The sequence below is a fragment of the Vicia villosa genome, linkage group LG2, assembly GCF_029867415.1.
Source record: "Vicia villosa cultivar HV-30 ecotype Madison, WI linkage group LG2, Vvil1.0, whole genome shotgun sequence".
In the NCBI taxonomy this organism is placed as follows: domain Eukaryota; kingdom Viridiplantae; phylum Streptophyta; class Magnoliopsida; order Fabales; family Fabaceae; genus Vicia; species Vicia villosa.
Window position 1 is genome coordinate 194,985,703 of NC_081181.1, and position 16,663 is coordinate 195,002,365.

General features: G+C 34.4%; 3 protein-coding genes across 3 annotated transcripts; 1 reads left to right on the top strand and 2 right to left on the bottom strand.

The window, feature by feature from the left end:
- Positions 1–550: 550 nt before the first annotated feature.
- On the bottom strand, positions 551–4,190 carry LOC131651000 (uncharacterized). The gene is made up of 6 exons (XM_058920692.1): positions 3,948–4,190; positions 3,754–3,897; positions 3,538–3,666; positions 3,096–3,385; positions 1,823–1,952; positions 551–853 (listed from the first exon to the last, which is right to left on the bottom strand). The coding sequence occupies exons 1-6, from the start codon at positions 4,188–4,190 to the stop codon at positions 551–553; spliced, it is 1,239 nt and encodes a 412-aa protein (XP_058776675.1).
- Positions 4,191–6,953: 2,763 nt separating this feature from the next.
- On the top strand, positions 6,954–8,859 carry LOC131653439 (transcription factor TCP4-like). Its single transcript, XM_058923574.1, has one exon. It carries the CDS (start codon positions 7,480–7,482, stop codon positions 8,464–8,466), a length of 987 nt encoding a protein of 328 aa, XP_058779557.1. The 5' UTR covers positions 6,954–7,479; the 3' UTR covers positions 8,467–8,859.
- Positions 8,860–10,685: 1,826 nt separating this feature from the next.
- LOC131653440 (protein IQ-DOMAIN 10) lies at positions 10,686–16,491 on the bottom strand. Its single transcript, XM_058923575.1, has 6 exons — positions 16,348–16,491; positions 16,142–16,245; positions 15,760–15,930; positions 11,468–11,695; positions 11,251–11,364; positions 10,686–11,174 (listed from the first exon to the last, which is right to left on the bottom strand). Exons 2-6 carry the CDS (start codon positions 16,214–16,216, stop codon positions 10,902–10,904), a joined length of 861 nt encoding a protein of 286 aa, XP_058779558.1. The 5' UTR covers positions 16,217–16,245; positions 16,348–16,491; the 3' UTR covers positions 10,686–10,901.
- Positions 16,492–16,663: the final 172 nt, after the last annotated feature.

The window sequence follows — 16,663 nt, forward strand, 5'->3', positions numbered from 1 at the left end:
TCATTGATTCTTTCCTATGAACAATTGTTTGAATTTATTATCAATAAGAAACCTTGTTTTTATATTAAATTATCGTGGAGTCTTTGATCGAAAGAAAAGATTCTAACTTTTGCCCTAGGTTACTATATTGATTCAATCTCAATTTGCAGAGATGGAATTGTGATTGAGTTTTCATAATTATCGTTCCTTATTACTATTATCGATATTGGTATTTGGAGAGATCGAATCTCATACCGGTAAAAGTCTATCTAATTTGATTTGCAGACATGGAATCATATTTGAGGATAAGTGAAGATAGTAATTCAAAAGATTGTTCAATTGTGAATTAATTGATAAATTGTATAGGAATAGGTTGATGAACCCTAAGGCTCAATATATTTCCTTAATCGTTAACAAACGTTCATTATTTGCATTTACATTATTGTTTACATTTGATAATACTATAATCATAAAACAAATCCAACTAACTTTTCTCACTCAAAATAATCAACTATAGAACGACAGTGATATTAAACCAATCCCTGTGGATACGATATATTACCGAAAATATTTACCCACAAATACTTTCAACACATGCACAAGGAGAGGCAACTATGTACTCTACTACACACGACGACAGTGCTACCATTAGTATTTTCCTTGATTTCCATGCAAATGGTGTACCACCCATCATAAACATATAACCAGTTGTGGATTTTCTATCCTCAACATCACTACACCAACTCGAGTCAGTGTAATTCACTAGTTTGCATTCTTTTCTTTCATTTGCTATCGGAAAAAAAAGCGATAGTTGAGATGCCTTATTATCCTCTTCGTGGCTGCGAGGTGTAACACCTTTGGCTTCTGCATGAATCTATTCACCATACTCATAGTGTATGCTAGATCAGAAGTTGTGTGATAAAGGTATCTTAATGATCCTATAAGTCTTCCATACTGAGTTGGATTGACATCATATTCATCTGAGTCAATTGACAGTTTCAGTCTTGGTTCAATAAGTTTCGAAGTTGCATTGCATTCTTCCATCTCAAATCTTTTGAGTATTTCGCTTACATATCTTCTTTGACGCATCATCAAGCCTATACTAATCTTGTACAATTTTATACCAAGTAAGTATGAAATGTTTTCTAGGTAGGACATTTTGAACTCCTTGATAAGACCACATTTGAAGTCTTTGATATCTTTCTTGTAGCTACCTGTTATCAATAGGTCGTCAACATAGATACATAGTATAAGAAGTTCACCCCTACTTTTTCTAACATATACTCCATGCTCATTTCTCCACTTCACAAACTCCTTCTCCTTTAGGAAACTATCTATTTTTTATTCCAAACTCTTGGAGCTTGTTTAAGCCCATACATGGCTTTATGCAGTATGTATACCTTGCTTTCTTGGCCTTGCTTTACAAACCCAACTGGTTGTTCGATATAAATTTCTTCATCTAACGGGCCATTTAGGAATGCATATTTTTCACATCCATCTGACACATATAGCAGTTATTTATATTTCTAGACCAACAACTAACATGATTATTTTAATCCTAGCAACTGATGCAAAAAATTCGTTGACGATATTCTCTCTGAAAAAATATTTTAGCTGCAAGCCTTGCTTTCTGTCGGGTTAATTCTCCTTTTGGATCAAGTTTCACCTTGTATACCCACTTCACATCAATTACTTTTTTGCCTTGTGGCAATTCAACTTATGACCAGGTGTTGTTAACTTTTATCGACTTTAGTTCTTCATCCATCGCTTGCATCCACTTTGTGTTTTTCAATGCCTCAGTTACATTTACTAGTTTAGTATTTGCAAAGAAAGTATAATGTACCAGCTCACCATCATCATCGACCACATCCTTTGATGTAATAATACATTTTTGGAACCTTACAGGTATGTTTCTTGTTCTTTGAGGTATGCTTATGCCTGCTTGATCTATGAATTCTTCTTGTCGAACTCCTCTGCCAGTTTCCCATGTCGGTTCGTCGCATAAGATTCTTACCGAATCTTTTTTGACATTTTCTTTCCAATCCCACACCTTTAGCGCTTTTATTATCACATCTATGCTTATTAGGACTTGCTTGTTCACTAGGTTGAATATTTTATATCCATCAGTCGAATGATATCCTATCAAGATCATTTGACTTAACGTGTCGTCAAGTTTCCTCCTCAACTGATCAGGCACGTGTCTATGTGCTATAGATCCAATTTATCCCAACAACTTCAGATGACTTAAGCTAGGCTTGACACCAAACCAACATTCTTCTGGTGTGATTCCTTCTAGCTTCTTAGTCGGACATTTGTTCAAGATGTATGTAGCAGATGACATAACCTCACTCCATAATTCATTAGGTATATTCTTTCCTTTCAACATATTTTTCACCATATTCTGATGGTTCTATTCTTCCTTTCCGCGGTTCTATTTTTCTGTGGAGTATAGGATGGAACCACCTTATGCACAATCCCTTCTTTCTCACATAATGCATCAAAATGTTTCGACACATATTCTCCACCACCATAAACTCTCAGAGTCTTGAGTTTTTTTTACCACTTTGTCTTTACATCATAGATTTCAAATTTATGAATACCTCGATCACATCGGTTTTCTTCTTGACCAGGTAAGTCCATAGTTTTTGGCTGAAATCATCTATGAATATGAAAAGTATCTATTACTTCCAATCGAATCCACCTAGATAGGACCATATACATCAGAATATATGACTTTAAGAATTGCCTTTGTTGCTTTGACTACACATATTCTTCACACACTTCATTTGGAATGTCGATTTTTTGGTAAACTTGAAACCATATTTCTTCTCTTAATATTTCATATGTCATTGAATTTGGGATGGCCAAGTTTGTAGTGCCATAGCCATTCATCTCTGCTAGCTGCTATTTCCAGACATTTGTGCTCTATCACATTAAGTTCAATCTTGAAGATTTTGTTCTGCGACATATGTGCCTTCAAGATTAATCTACCACCTTAGTTAAGAACTCTCATCATCTTATCTTCTAACAATTTTTAATTCTTCTCGATCAGTTCCCCTATGCTGAGCAAATTACTTTTCATTCCTAGTATATATAATGTATTGGAAATCACTAACCTTCTACCATTTTTCCTCATAACCCGAACGTCACCAACACCTTTAGCATCTAGGGTGTTGTCATTAATGAATTCCACCTTGTTCTTCATTGAGGGACTCATGCTAACAAACCAATCTTTCATTCCATTCGTGTGTGATGAGCATCCAGAGTCCAAGTACCATTGGTCCTTGAATCTTTCTTCATCTCTCGTTGTGACCATCAACAACATCTCTTCTTCTTCTTCTTCTTCGTGTTTTGTAAGCTTTGCATCAGTTTCTTCATTTCTTTTATTTTTAGGACAATCACTAGACTAATGACCATACTTCTAACAATTGTAACACTTAATGTGACTCTTCTAAGGTTTTCTTCCACCACCTTTTCCTCTACTTACAACACCACCTCTGTTATTGCTTTGGTTCAAGGGCTTTCTCTAGTTCGACGAACTTGCTTCATGTTGGTTACCTCTGCCATTCGAATTGTTGTAACCTCCTCTACCTTCGTTGCCATCCATCTTCCTTTATCTTTCATTTCTTTTGCTAATTGCGCCTGAAGAGCTACATCATTTTTCACCTTGCTTGCAGATCTTTCGGCCTTCATTTGTTCATGAGATTCAAGTGTTACTTAAAGCTCTTCTTTTGCCATGCTTGACAAATCTTTTCATTCTTCTATGGCTATTACCACATGATCGAATTTTGGAGCCAATAGCCTCAAGATCTTTTCGACATCAAATTTTGATGTAAACACTTCTCCATACATCTTGATTTGATTCACCAGCTTTGTAATCCTAGTGAAGAAATCCGCCACGCTTTCAGTTTCTTCCATCTGAAGCAATTTATATGTTCTTTTGTGATTTTGTAACCTCGTCTTTTCACCTTCTCTACACCTCCAAACAATTTTTCCAGGATGTCCCATGCTTCATTCGCTGAGTCTACATCACCAACTTTCTCAAAGTTGTCTTGATCAACAAATTGATGAATTATAAAGAAATTTGTATAATCTTTCTTCCTAAAATCTTTGTGTGCAGCATTTTGTTCATCTGTAACATTCTTTGCGATTGGTGTTACTACATTCTTCAAAAGATCCCAAAGATCTTGATAACAAAAGATAACTTTCATCTGCTTATACTACTTCTCATGATTTTTATCTTTCAAAATTTAGAGATTTGTTGGAAAATGCCTATTCGGATGATTCATTGCGTTATGCTTCTCAAGAATCACACAGCTAGTGCTCTAGATACTATATGTTGGAATTAACCTCAATTCTTGGAGATAATCCGAATCAATATTGATGAACAAGAATCAATCTTTCCGATTAATTACTCCTCTAGTTCTTCACTCTTCACTCGAGTGAATGAACCACGCCTTGGTTGCAAGATGATTTTACTACGCAAAGATAATGAAAGAAAAAAAAGAAAATTAGGGTTTTAGAGAGGGAGATGCTCAACAAACAAACTCTAACTAACTAAACAAATTCACAAAACAAAATAACTCCCAATTCTAACTCTATCGAAATACACTTCTTCGACAATATCATATTTCGACAACTACTTGCTATATTCGACTCTATGTCGAATATAGTTAATACAAACTTTGTCGAATAATACTTCAACACAAAGAATTACGTACTCAATACAATTCGGCTTGGTTTGAATCGACATTAAAATGTTACCAATTTAATAGTTTAGCTATTTAACATTTAACTTTAACTTAACAATTTACTTTAATGTTAAAGACAAGTTAATTAAAATTAAAGATTAAATTATATTTTAAAATTTTATCAACGATATATCATTAAAAAATTATTGAAGATGTAATGCAACTTTTGTAAAACAAAAAAACTAAAATCAATGGCAAAAGCTTTTAATTATTGAAGATGTAATGCAACTTTTGTAAAACAAAAAAACTAAAATCAATGGCAAAAGCTTAAAGAGAAGATAGATAGTTTAAAAGATTTTTTTAAAAAAAAATCTTAAACTCAACTTGTAAGTACGATTATAAGGACAGATTTATCTATTCCCTAACGAATATGATTTTAGTTTATAAACTAGTACTAAGCGGGTGTTTGATTATAAATGAATGGATAATGAAATAATCTTGAATAAATATATGGAATATTTTATTTTAGTGTGTAAATTATGTTTAACCTCACTATCTATAAATTTTATTTTCAAATAAAATTCATTTTTAAAAAAATTAATTATATTTTAAAAGAGCTAAATATTATAAAATCAATTCAAAATCTTTGACTCTTCTAAAATAGATACTCTACTAAATAGATACTAAATACTAAATATAAAAAATTGTAAATAATTATTTTTAGGATGTCGACAAGCATGAAAACACACAACCAAACAATGTTGTTCCTAAAGAGAAGAAAAAGGGAGACGCATTGAGATGCCATGTACAGTAACGTTACTGCCAAAGGGAAAAGAAAAAGTTGCTTAAAAGAAGTAAATTTAGTCATCCATGATCAGTTGTTTCTTTTAAGCCAAGCAGCAAAGATAGGTAAAGAAAAGGTGTTAGGGGAGGGTGCTCCTTTCGAAAGGTACGGTGGTGCAAGTGGCTGGTGGCCATGTTAAAGAGATCAGTCTCAATTCTCAAAGCATAATTCCTAGAGGTATAACCAACAATCTAACCCCCTCTTATAAACCTATATAGTATATATAAATAGGGCGTATTAAATTTTGGCATAGTTTTATTTTTTTAAATTATAAATGCAGAGGATAAGAAAGTGTGAGAAAAATTTAAATAAATAAATTTTTTTTTTGTCTGTTTTATTTTGATCCCTTAATTTTTTTAAAAATTATTTTGTTCTATTAACTCTTAAAATTATTTTAATTTAATTATTTTTATCTAATTAACGATAAATTTTACAATTAATTTTTAATTTTTTTATCGTTAATTATAATATAATACATTTTAAAGAATTAAAAAATTGATATAAATTTTTTAAAGAAGTGTTCATACAATAATAGAAAAAAATGCACGACAGTGTAAAACCAATCATCACCAAGTATTTTATCAAGTCATTCTGATATTTTTAAAGAGAAAAAAGAATATGTAGTGACAATGTAAAATATTTTTACACTATCAACTAATCACAATCACGTATCCAATTAAAACATAATTTTAATTTAAAAAAATTAATATGGCATGACAAGTGTAAGAATTTTGATTGATTATATGTGTAAAGTTAATTTACACTGTCAGTGCATTACTTTTAAACTCATTTTTAAATTAATTATATGACATAATTGATTGGTAAATTTCTATTAAATGACAGTATAAAATTATTTTATACTATCAATATACTACTTTTATTCTCATAAAATAATTTCTTATGTACTATTTTAATTTAATTTTATATTTATTGAAATTCAAATAAAATTTAATAAATTATATTATAACCCACATAAATTTAATTAAATTTATATGTATGTTTTGTGGTACTACCAAATATCTGTATCTCAAAGTTAAATACTATTTCTTCAAATACAAAAATTTATTTAGAATGTTGAGAGGCTGTGTAAAAACATTTAGAAAAATTTAAATCTGCAATGTTATTTATTTATTTAAAAAAAAAAATTAATCACTAAAGTATCTTGATTAAAAAACACTTTTAGTATATTGATCTCAAAAATGTTATTTCATCCCCTTCCGTGTGAGTATTTTTAAAATAGTGAATTATTAAAATGAATTATTATCAATTTTTTCTAGCTTTATAGAAGGCATTATGTTAAAAACTTCAAATTAAGTGATAAAATAACAACCGTGGTAAACCCATAATTACATTCTTAAGCATATCAATGGATGTGTTAAAAAAATGCTTAAAAGAGTAGCATAGAAAATAAAGAGCGAGTTTAGTTTGAGTTTTGTTGATTGATTGAATTGAATTGAATTGAATTATAGAATGGTTGGTGTAGTACTATGGGTAGCATCCAGCTTAGACACACCGGTACTACAATACAAGAACAGCAGTGATGAACTTTAACCCTTTTAACTCTCTCCCTCTGACCCAACCAAACACCACTGCCACTCCAATCAATTCCTCATCCCTATACTATTCCATTCTCTTTCTTTCTCTCTTCCCCTGACCTAATTTGTACTTCCAACTTTTCCAATTTCGCATGGAAAATAAATTATTGAATGGCTAAAACTTTTCTCACAACAAAGAAAACAACAATCAACACCAACAACAACAACAACACAACAAAACATAAAACACCGAAACAAAAACATATACTGTCCGAGTCTGGATCCTCCAAGAAACACCCATCATCAACTCCATCACCAAAACGACACCGTATTAAACCCGAAACATGTAGAACCGTTAGAGTTAACAGTTCCGTTACAACCAGGAAAGAAACGGTGTCGTTCTACTACTTCGGTTGATTATGTAGAGATAATGAATGGCGGTGAGATAGTGGAAGTTGACGGCGGTCACATTATACGGTCGCGAGGAAGAAAAGACCGTCACAGTAAAGTTTGCACCGCGAAAGGCCCGAGAGACCGCCGGGTACGGTTATCGGCCCACACCGCTATTGAATTCTACGACGTTCAAGATCGGTTGGGCTTTGACCGGCCCAGTAAAGCCCTTGACTGGCTCATTAATAAAGCAAAGCCCGCCATCGATCAGCTCGCGCAACTTCCTCCATGGAAACCTACTCTTGTTAGTTCTAAACAGCAACAAAACGACGACGTTGAAGAGAAGGAAAACGCTAACGAAAACGAGTTTCGTTTTCTTCAGAACTTTAACGGCAATAATAACAGTAGCAACGGTTTCATTCCGTTTGAAACTGAAACGACGTCGTCTTCGCCGATTCAGTTTCAGAGTTATAATAATAGCACTCCTGATTTGCTTTCGAGAACGAATAGTAATGATTTGCGTCTCTCGCTTCAACAGAATCGGAATCAGAATGTTCAGAATGTTCTATTCGCCGGAAACTTTGATGGAATTCCGATAGCATGGAATTCCGGTTTTGGCGGCGGCGGCGGTGGTGTTGGTGTTGGTGCTATTGATACTGGTAGTGGTGGTGGTAGTAATCATAATCACCATGATGATGATTCAGGTGGAGGTTTTGTGTTTCGTACTCCTTCGCCTTCGCCGGTGGTTTTTCCGGCGGTGATGTATGGTCAGAATCAGTATCTTTCTCAGAGGGGACCCCTTCAGTCCAGTTACAGTCCTTCAGTTCGTGCTTGGATAGATGCTCCGACGTTTGTTGCTGCTGATTATCGACGTCAGGCGGCTGCTACGGGTGCGTTGGGTGCCGGATTTGCTTCTGGTAGCTTTTCTGGCTTCCGTGTGCCGGCGCGAATTGGAGGTGATGATGATGAGGTGCATGGCGGTGTGTCTGAAAGGCCGTCATCTGCTTCCTCTGATTCTCGTCGTTGAAATTGTTAACCTGGTTTCCTTATCCTTCAAGACTCGCCTTTGAAACCCTAAATCTGGAAATCAATTTGGTATGTGATTGTTTTCGCTTGTTTCGAAGATGATTGGTTGAGAACTTGCTGTGTTTCTTGCGGGATCGAGATGAGGAGTTGGATTTGGAATGGTTCATTTCAATGGTTTATGCTTGGGGAATGAAGAAAATCTGGAGTTGAATTTTCAGGTTTTCCATGCTCAAGTTTGTTATGTTAATTTTCATGTTAGAGTACTGTGTTTGTTTGTGTGTTTAGTTAATCATTGTTGTATTACTATGTTTGATGTTGTTTATAATTTGTTACAATTTGTAGTTACTATATCTATTGTGTAATTTGTTATCAAGTTTTAGTTTTGGTATGAAAACATGCATCACATCTATATTTCTTTCCATGTTTGTGAAGATCTAGATATGAAAGTTGAGCTTTCTCTCTGTTGCAAAACAGGGAAAATTCCCAAATAAGCCAACAATATGAACTTGTAATTTATGCTCCAGGTTTAGTTTGGTTGCTACGTCATGATTCAGATGATGGTAAGAGATGAAAGAGTGTTCTTTTTGTTAGAAATGGTCGTTTTCTTACTTTTTATTACTGTTTTCTTTTGCGACCTTTCATCACATGTTCTATTGCTTCTTCATACTGCTAAAGGGATTTGAAAGATCAACCCACCTCTGCTGTTCTATTATGTCTATGATCTATCTCTTTCATGCTTGAGTTATGGGAGCATATAGCTGAGAAGTCATTGTCTATAAACAGTAGAAACTGTTTTACTAAAGAAACTAGTTGCGTGTGAGTTGATTCTGAGCTTTCTATTAGGTAAAATTTCCTAAATTGTGTGTGGTTTTCTGCTTTTCATTTCTCATATCATATATCTAGTTTCTCTTTAGTAAAAAGGGATGATTCTTAATTGTGACTGAAGGGTTGATTAGGGGTCTTAGTAAAAAGGGATGGGAAACGATCCAAGTTAATCTTGATGAATCGTAGCTTACCTATTTAATCAGCTGATTTGGGGACCTAGATTCTCTGCTGTAACAAATTTACAGTCATTCCAGTTAAGTAATTATTACTGTTAGATGAAGATCAAATGGCCCGTATTTCATAGACCGTTGATTCGAACACAAGTTTGGAAAATTAGTCTTCTTATTTGATCCTTATCCAACGGTTCTAGTTTTCTTCTTAATTGCACTGACAATGTGAATTTATAGTAGTCTGAAAGATTAGTTGCATGTTTAGATTAACGATGAGTTTGGCAGAATCATCGTGGACCACCGTTATTTTGGCAAAAATTGTACTTTAGAACTTCAACAAAACTACAATGTCATGGAGATTTCGTCAAACGTAGTCTTTCCAAATGCTACTAGGTAAATTTTTTATTCAACTTATCATCCTTGCTGAAGTCAGCTGAGGTTTTGAGTAGTGTGGCATCTGCAGATCACAGTCCATATACCCAATATCCATTGAATGGGGATAGATTAACTTTAGTAAGTAGAACAAGTGGGGAAAGTGCAAGACATCTGCAGGGGATTTGCACAACTAAGCTCAACAATTTCACACCCATAAGTGCTACCAGATTGTGTTTCTTGTTCATCTGTCTATGGTCCCCTACTCCCCTGAGATTTCAGTGCCTAAAAATACATTTTGTACAGCTGGAAATGCTCTTGCATAAAGGGAAAATGAAAATAAAGGAAAATTGAAATACTGGCTTCTGCTTAGATGTAGTAATTGTTTTTTGGGTTGTTTGTTGGTGCTTCTAGTCCATTGATAAATGACATTACTTCAAATAGTTTAACTGGTCATTGTACAGGGACACAATTCTGGGTTTACATATTTCTAGAATAAGGCTATTATTAATGACTATGTTTCCATATAAAAGCCAACCATGTCCTGTCTTTATCTGTCTGAAACCTTGCAATAACTAGATGATAGTTTGCAAAATAAGCAAACTTATCTAATCCTTCTCTACAGATTTTATTGGGAAGGGAAGATATTATTTTTATTGTTTCAATGTTTTATTTATTGAAAATAATTGGAGGATTTCTTATCATCGGCGTTAAAGTATCAATGTTACTACTTTCATTTTCTCATGTATCAATGTTACTACTTTCATTTTCTCATATTATTAACAGTGTTAAAGTATCAATGATAGTGTCGTGTTTATTTTCTCACATTATTATGGGTGTTAAAGTATCGGTATTGAAGGGAATAATATAGACCATTCTCATGTTTCAACCAAAACAAGGGAATTCATGATACATACAAAACCAAATAATAAGTTAAAGTCTTCTAAGGAGACACAGTACAAACCAAATGATAGATTCTCACAAGCCAAATATAGAAAAATAAACATCAAAAGAAGATGAAGAAACCAATATCCATCTAATTTTCTGCCCAGCATTTTTTTGGCAACCCTTATGTTTTGTTTTTCTTTCCTTTCTCAGTCTCCTTCCCATTTGACAGGGCTGCTTTAGCCAATGGTGATTTTGTTTCATTGTGGTTCGGCTTATCTATTTTGGTTTTCTGCTGCTGCTGGCCGTTGAGTTTCTTTGTTTGGGGAGACTGAACTTGAACCCGGACTTCCCAAGGACGCGCTGCAACCCAACGCTCCATCCAGCTCCAACCCCAGCTTTCTTTACTAAGGCTATAAGAAGCCTGGCCAAAATACTGGTTACAGTTTGGCCTCCACTGCAATATCAGTTACACATAAGCGATCAAATTTTAAATTCTCTTTAGGCTAAAGCAAGTAGAACACGTTATGTACCTGATGCGAGAAAGCATATGCCAAGGCTCGCTCTCGTTTAATTGCTGCTTCTTCTCGCTGATGTATCCTGGAAACTATCTCTTCCATTGTTTCAGAACCACTGCACCATTCCACCTAAGACACATTTACACAAAGTCGTATTCTGTTAAGATTGAAACAATATCTAAAATAGCCTCACATTACTAAAAATAGAGAAACACTATAATGGTGATATCACCTCGAGCTCATTAATCTTAGCATCAATTTTTAACTGGCTTTCCAATCTCTTTTGCTTAATCTTGGCTGCTGTTATCATACAGATTCTGCGAGCTCGAATTTGATCTTGTATTCTGCTCCATGAATGTATATAGTCAAGCGTAGTTGTTGTTTGCTCTCTGGCCATGTGATCTTGAATTAAAGCTTCAAAATTCTCTGCTCCCCTTAGATGTTGAAATGTTCTTCTTGCCTGTGTAGCAACATAGGTATAGGGGCAGGGCGTAAGTTCACTAATGTCACTAAGCCAGTGCAAAAATTGCTATATTTTGAAGAAAATCCTCAAATTAGCATCTCTAAAGTTAATCCTTCAAAACAAAGTTGAAGATGGGGAAATAACTGCTTTCAAACTGTTATAAATGAGGGTGACAGGTACAATGCAGATAATATCATCATTTACATATCCCTAGGACTTAACTCTCCTTTTGGAATCAGTGCTCTGACTGATCTTCATTGCTTTGAGTTTAATTCTTTCCAGTAGAAATAAAAAAATGTGAAGACTGTGGTCCATGTTCTAAAAGAGATGATAGAAATAAATGATAACTTGCAGACATGCAAAATATCTTGTGTCATTCAATCAGTTTAAATTTAATTTAATGTAAAACTAGACTATCACTATAGAAGGATGTTGAAATTTTGATTTTCTATTTTGAAATTGAAGGCATCACATTAATTGTTTCATTGATATTGTAACTTTTTCTATTCTATTAATGAATCAAAATATAGCCTCTCATGTCAGTTTTGTTAAACTTATAAACTGAAGAATGAATTGTTGATAGTTGCAGCCATGTTTATGATTGCAAGGAAATTTAGAAGCACCATTCATAAGAAGGTAGAATTTTTGCTTCATTCGACAAAGATGAAAATATAGATAACAAATTCAGTGTCTTCATAAAAGGTTAAGTATAGATTGCAGCAGACCCTCTAACTTTTTGATGTTGCAGAAATTGCATCTGCCTTTTTCTTTATCTCTCTAATAATATAGTCTCCCTCATTTTATTTTTCTTTTCATCTCTTTTTCACTCTATAGAAAATGCCTAGAGTTCAAGGAACCTGTTCCCTAGATTGCACGAAACTGATTTCTCTCTTGTTAAAGAGTCATACATTTAATACAGCCATGCGATTTGAACTGTTGGACCAATTTTACACTAGTTTTAAGATTTCCAAGATGTGAATTGTCAACCCTAAAAAAAGAGCAATTTTGGGACTTTCAAAGATTATATATCGCATAATTGTAAACTAAAGTCATACATGCTTTAACTCTATTTCCACTTCACAATGATCTAAAAACTTAGAGAAATCATCTAACTAGAGTTGCAATTTTACTAGTGAAGAATAAACGAGGGGACGCATCAAAAGAGCCTAGACAACAACCGTAAGAAAGCCTATAAGGGTCTTTCAAAATCCCCTATTTAAAAATGTCCTCCTTAAATGTCCTCCTTTGTGAAGACTTTATTCTGAATCAACTTCTAGCGATCATAACCTTAGATGAAACCTAACTTTTTCAGAATTAAACTCTAATAGTTAAATTAAACTCTTGCAAAGAATTTATGAAGGATGAATGCACCAATTTAATAGAATACATATTATTTTCAACATGGTTCTTACGCTAGAATTTTCAATCAAGTGAAAGACTATTGTCAGCCATATTTGAGAGTAACCTAGTAACCAAATCTTCCTCACAAACAAACAGAGTCCTCCTCCAACTTAAATCCCAAATCCAGGTCCTAGCTCTTATTGACCTATACTACCAATCACCATTTCATGCTGCCACGAGATTTGGTAAAGCCTAGGAAAACCAAGGAGAAGCATAATAGTGGTTAGCCAGAGGTTGTTCCAAAAGAAGATTTGCATGTCATCCTCAACCTTTCTTGATAGACCCTTATTAAACTAGTCGGAAGGTTTTAGGTATGAACCATCTCCATGCAACATCTGCATTTCCCAAAAAGTGTTAGATTTATTAGGCGAAGATCTCTAACAGTTAACCCTCATCGACTTGTCGAATTTTAACCACCACTTAGGCAATCTTGGAAGCCCTTTTAATACCACCAACAGAAATATCTTCTGAAGCCTAACTAACATCTTCCAAACCAACACATGCATCTTCAAAAAGGAAACATGGAAGATAGTGATAGATTTTAGGAAAAAGTTGATTAGAACCACTCTTATATCCAAATGAATATACTTGTGGCTCCACGAGGGAATCCTATTGGAAACAAGGATGATAAAAGGTTCCCGAGAGGCTTCTTTGCAAGGATTATCCTTGATAGGGAGCCTAAGATATCTAAAATGAAGAGACTCGTGCTTACAATGCAAAAATCATTTAGCCATTGCCACAAAATTCGAATCCACATTCATCCAAATCAAGCTACTTTTGGAGAAGTTACCTCGAGGACCTGAAGCCAATTCAAAGCTCTAAAGAATGGTTTTTACTAGGGGGTAACAAACGGGTATGCTGGCCTTGTTTAGGCCCGTGCTGCAAAAGCCTGCCAAAAAAGGGGCGGGGCAGGATGGACATAGTTGAGAGTATGAGCCTAAAATCTTGACCCACCGTGCACTAAAAGTAAGGGCGAGGTGGGCGGGCACTGCACTTTTAAGCCTAAAGATACAAAATTTATGTTAATGTCCGAGTCTGCAAAAGTTCACAAAAAACTGGGCAGGACGGATACTTTAAAGGGTGCAGGCTTAAACTTTTGGCCCATCTCGCACGAAAGTGCGAGAAAAACAAACATGTCCAACGAGTCGGGCCCGTTTCGCCATCCCTAGTTTTTATAGCCTCAAGATTTTACACCGCAGCCTCTCTTCGGACAAGCGTATTGTCTCCATACTATGTGAGTGACCATCATATTAGATGACCCGACCTTAAAACCTTTGAAGAGGCTGATATCAATCACCTTCTTATACATACCACTTAAATCCTCAACTACTAGAAAAATGGAAGAGAGCTAAAGGGTCTCCCTGCTTTGAACCCCTTTGAATATTAATTTTCTACGTAGGGCTACTATTGGCGAGGACAACTAAGTTCCCAAAAAGGATACGTGCAACATCTAGACATGTCACTTGTTAGAAAATCCAAACCTACCTAACTTATAGTCTAAACGACTTCAGCTAATCGAATCATAAGTCTTTTCAAAGTCAACTTTAAAAATCAGACATGCTCTTTTAGTATTTTTGGCTAAATAAAAAAGCTCGTTGACATCAACCACACCATTTACCATAAGTCTCCCTTTAATGAAAGTCGATTGATTAAGAGAGATCCGTGTGTCCACTACCAAAAACAAACTAGGTGCCAACACTTTCGCCACAAGCTTGTAAAAAAAAACAACCTAAAAAATAAGACGAAAATTGCCTAAAGTGTTAGGAGAAACGACATTTGAGATCAAAGTAACAAAGTAGGACAAGAAGCTATGAGACAAGAAAAGAGAAATAAAGGATTGGTCAAACGTAATTCCCACATTATTCTTAATAAAATGCCATAACTTCTTAAAAATAAGGAGACAATAAACTCATCATTCCCCAAACTCTTATTCCTCTCACATTGACCCACGACTAGATCAACGCCCAAAGGGCGAAATGGATAGGACATCACTAAATATTCTTCGAGAGAAACAATTTGGAAAGTAACATCAAGATTGGGCCTATTAAAACAATGTTCTAAAAAGTTATTAAAAAAATACCTGAATAGTGACTATCCGCAAAATAACAAGATTAGTATTGAGCCTATTAGAGCAAAGTTTAAAAAGTGATTAATAAATTTCCAAAACACCAACTATTTGCTCCACCCAAACGCCCCCACTTGGAAGGCCAAAATAACATTCCTCCGCCATCCTTGCCTTAAAATCTAAAGAAATAAATTCCTTTGTAAGCCCTTGATTCTCAAAACATCTACCCATAAATCTCCCTGTCGTCCAATTTGAGATCACATTTTAAAAATTTGACTTTTCTTTTAGGAATAAAAGCCATCCAACCATTAGAAGAAGAAAAAGAGTCCAAACTTTTCAACACCACCTCAGCCAAAACACTTTCCAAATCTATCCTTCGCCAAAACGAACACAAGTCAAACTGGCAAAAAAACCTTCAGAGCCCATAAGCCTTTTCAACTTCAAGGAAATTCAGGAGAGAAAAAAAAGAGACACAAGGAGGTTTGATTTTTGTATATGAATTAAAAAAATACAACCATACAAACACAGTTAGTGTGAAAAAAGTAATACTAATGAAATAAAACAAGTCCAGGATCACAAAGATATTGTATTGTACCATAAATGACCGAAATGCATTTTGAATCCTAGTAGCAGCAATATTGTCAATCAACCTCGATGGAACTGTCCTGTCCATCATCAAACCTTCATTCGGAGTGCTACTCGACTCTTCATGAGGACTTTGCTTCCCATTAGAGGATTCATTTGATATTTCATCAGTGGATTGTACCTATTCAAAAAATACTACATAATTTATTATTTCTAGATTTTAATCAAACTCTTTTAAATTTTATGTAACACTGACACTTTATATTGAAGTCGTGTTTGGTGTCTGACATTTGTATGTGTCTGACATACATGACACCGAGATATATAAAATAAGATAAAAATTTAATAAGTGAAAAACATCATAGAATGATAGAAAAGAAGGAAAAAAAAACCTTTTCTTGTTTGGATTTATCTTCCTTATGTTTCTTCCTTCTGAGTAGTATCTTGAACCATTTCTTTGGACCCATTTTGGTTGAGAAACCACAACAACAAAAATCTGCAAACAAATATTCAAACAATTTGTATTAATTCTCATGCATAAACAGACATGACTCCTATATGATTTTATAACACAATATGAAGAGAAAAAGAAACATACATATACCCAAATTAGCTACACAAGATGAAAGATGCAAATGAAATGGTAATTAGGATAACATACAAGAGGTGTGAAAATGGAGAAGATGATTTATTAATGATGGATAGTAATGGTAAGACGTGAGACATTGTAACACAAGACATAAAAAGAAAGAGCTAGAGAGAGTTCCAAAATAGTGTGCAGTGACAACTTAACCATAGTGAAATAGATGTTTAATCTCTTGTAGGTTTAGAAGTCTACGGGAAAGGTGAGGGAAGGTAGTAGTGGCATTCAATATTTCATGTCCAAATGTGTGTTTGAAAATGATTTTTACTTT

Excerpts from the sequence above, each read along its gene's own strand:
- LOC131651000 (XM_058920692.1), bottom strand. The coding sequence starts at position 4,190 with ATGAAAGTTATCTTTTGTTATCAAGATCTTTGGGATCTTTTGAAGAAT. Across the intron at positions 3,898-3,947 it reads TGTTTGGAGGTGTAGAGAAG|ATGGAAGAAACTGAAAGCGT; the intron begins GTGAAAAGACGA and ends AAATTGCTTCAG. Across the intron at positions 854-1,822 it reads TCGATGATGATGGTGAGCTG|ATTCATGCAGAAGCCAAAGG; the intron begins GTACATTATACT and ends TATGGTGAATAG.
- LOC131653439 (XM_058923574.1), top strand. The coding sequence starts at position 7,480 with ATGAATGGCGGTGAGATAGTGGAAGTTGACGGCGGTCACATTATACGG.
- LOC131653440 (XM_058923575.1), bottom strand. The coding sequence starts at position 16,216 with ATGGGTCCAAAGAAATGGTTCAAGATACTACTCAGAAGGAAGAAACAT. Across the intron at positions 15,931-16,141 it reads ATAAATCCAAACAAGAAAAG|GTACAATCCACTGATGAAAT; the intron begins GTTTTTTTTTCC and ends TTTTTTGAATAG. Across the intron at positions 11,365-11,467 it reads CTAAGATTAATGAGCTCGAG|GTGGAATGGTGCAGTGGTTC; the intron begins GTGATATCACCA and ends AATGTGTCTTAG.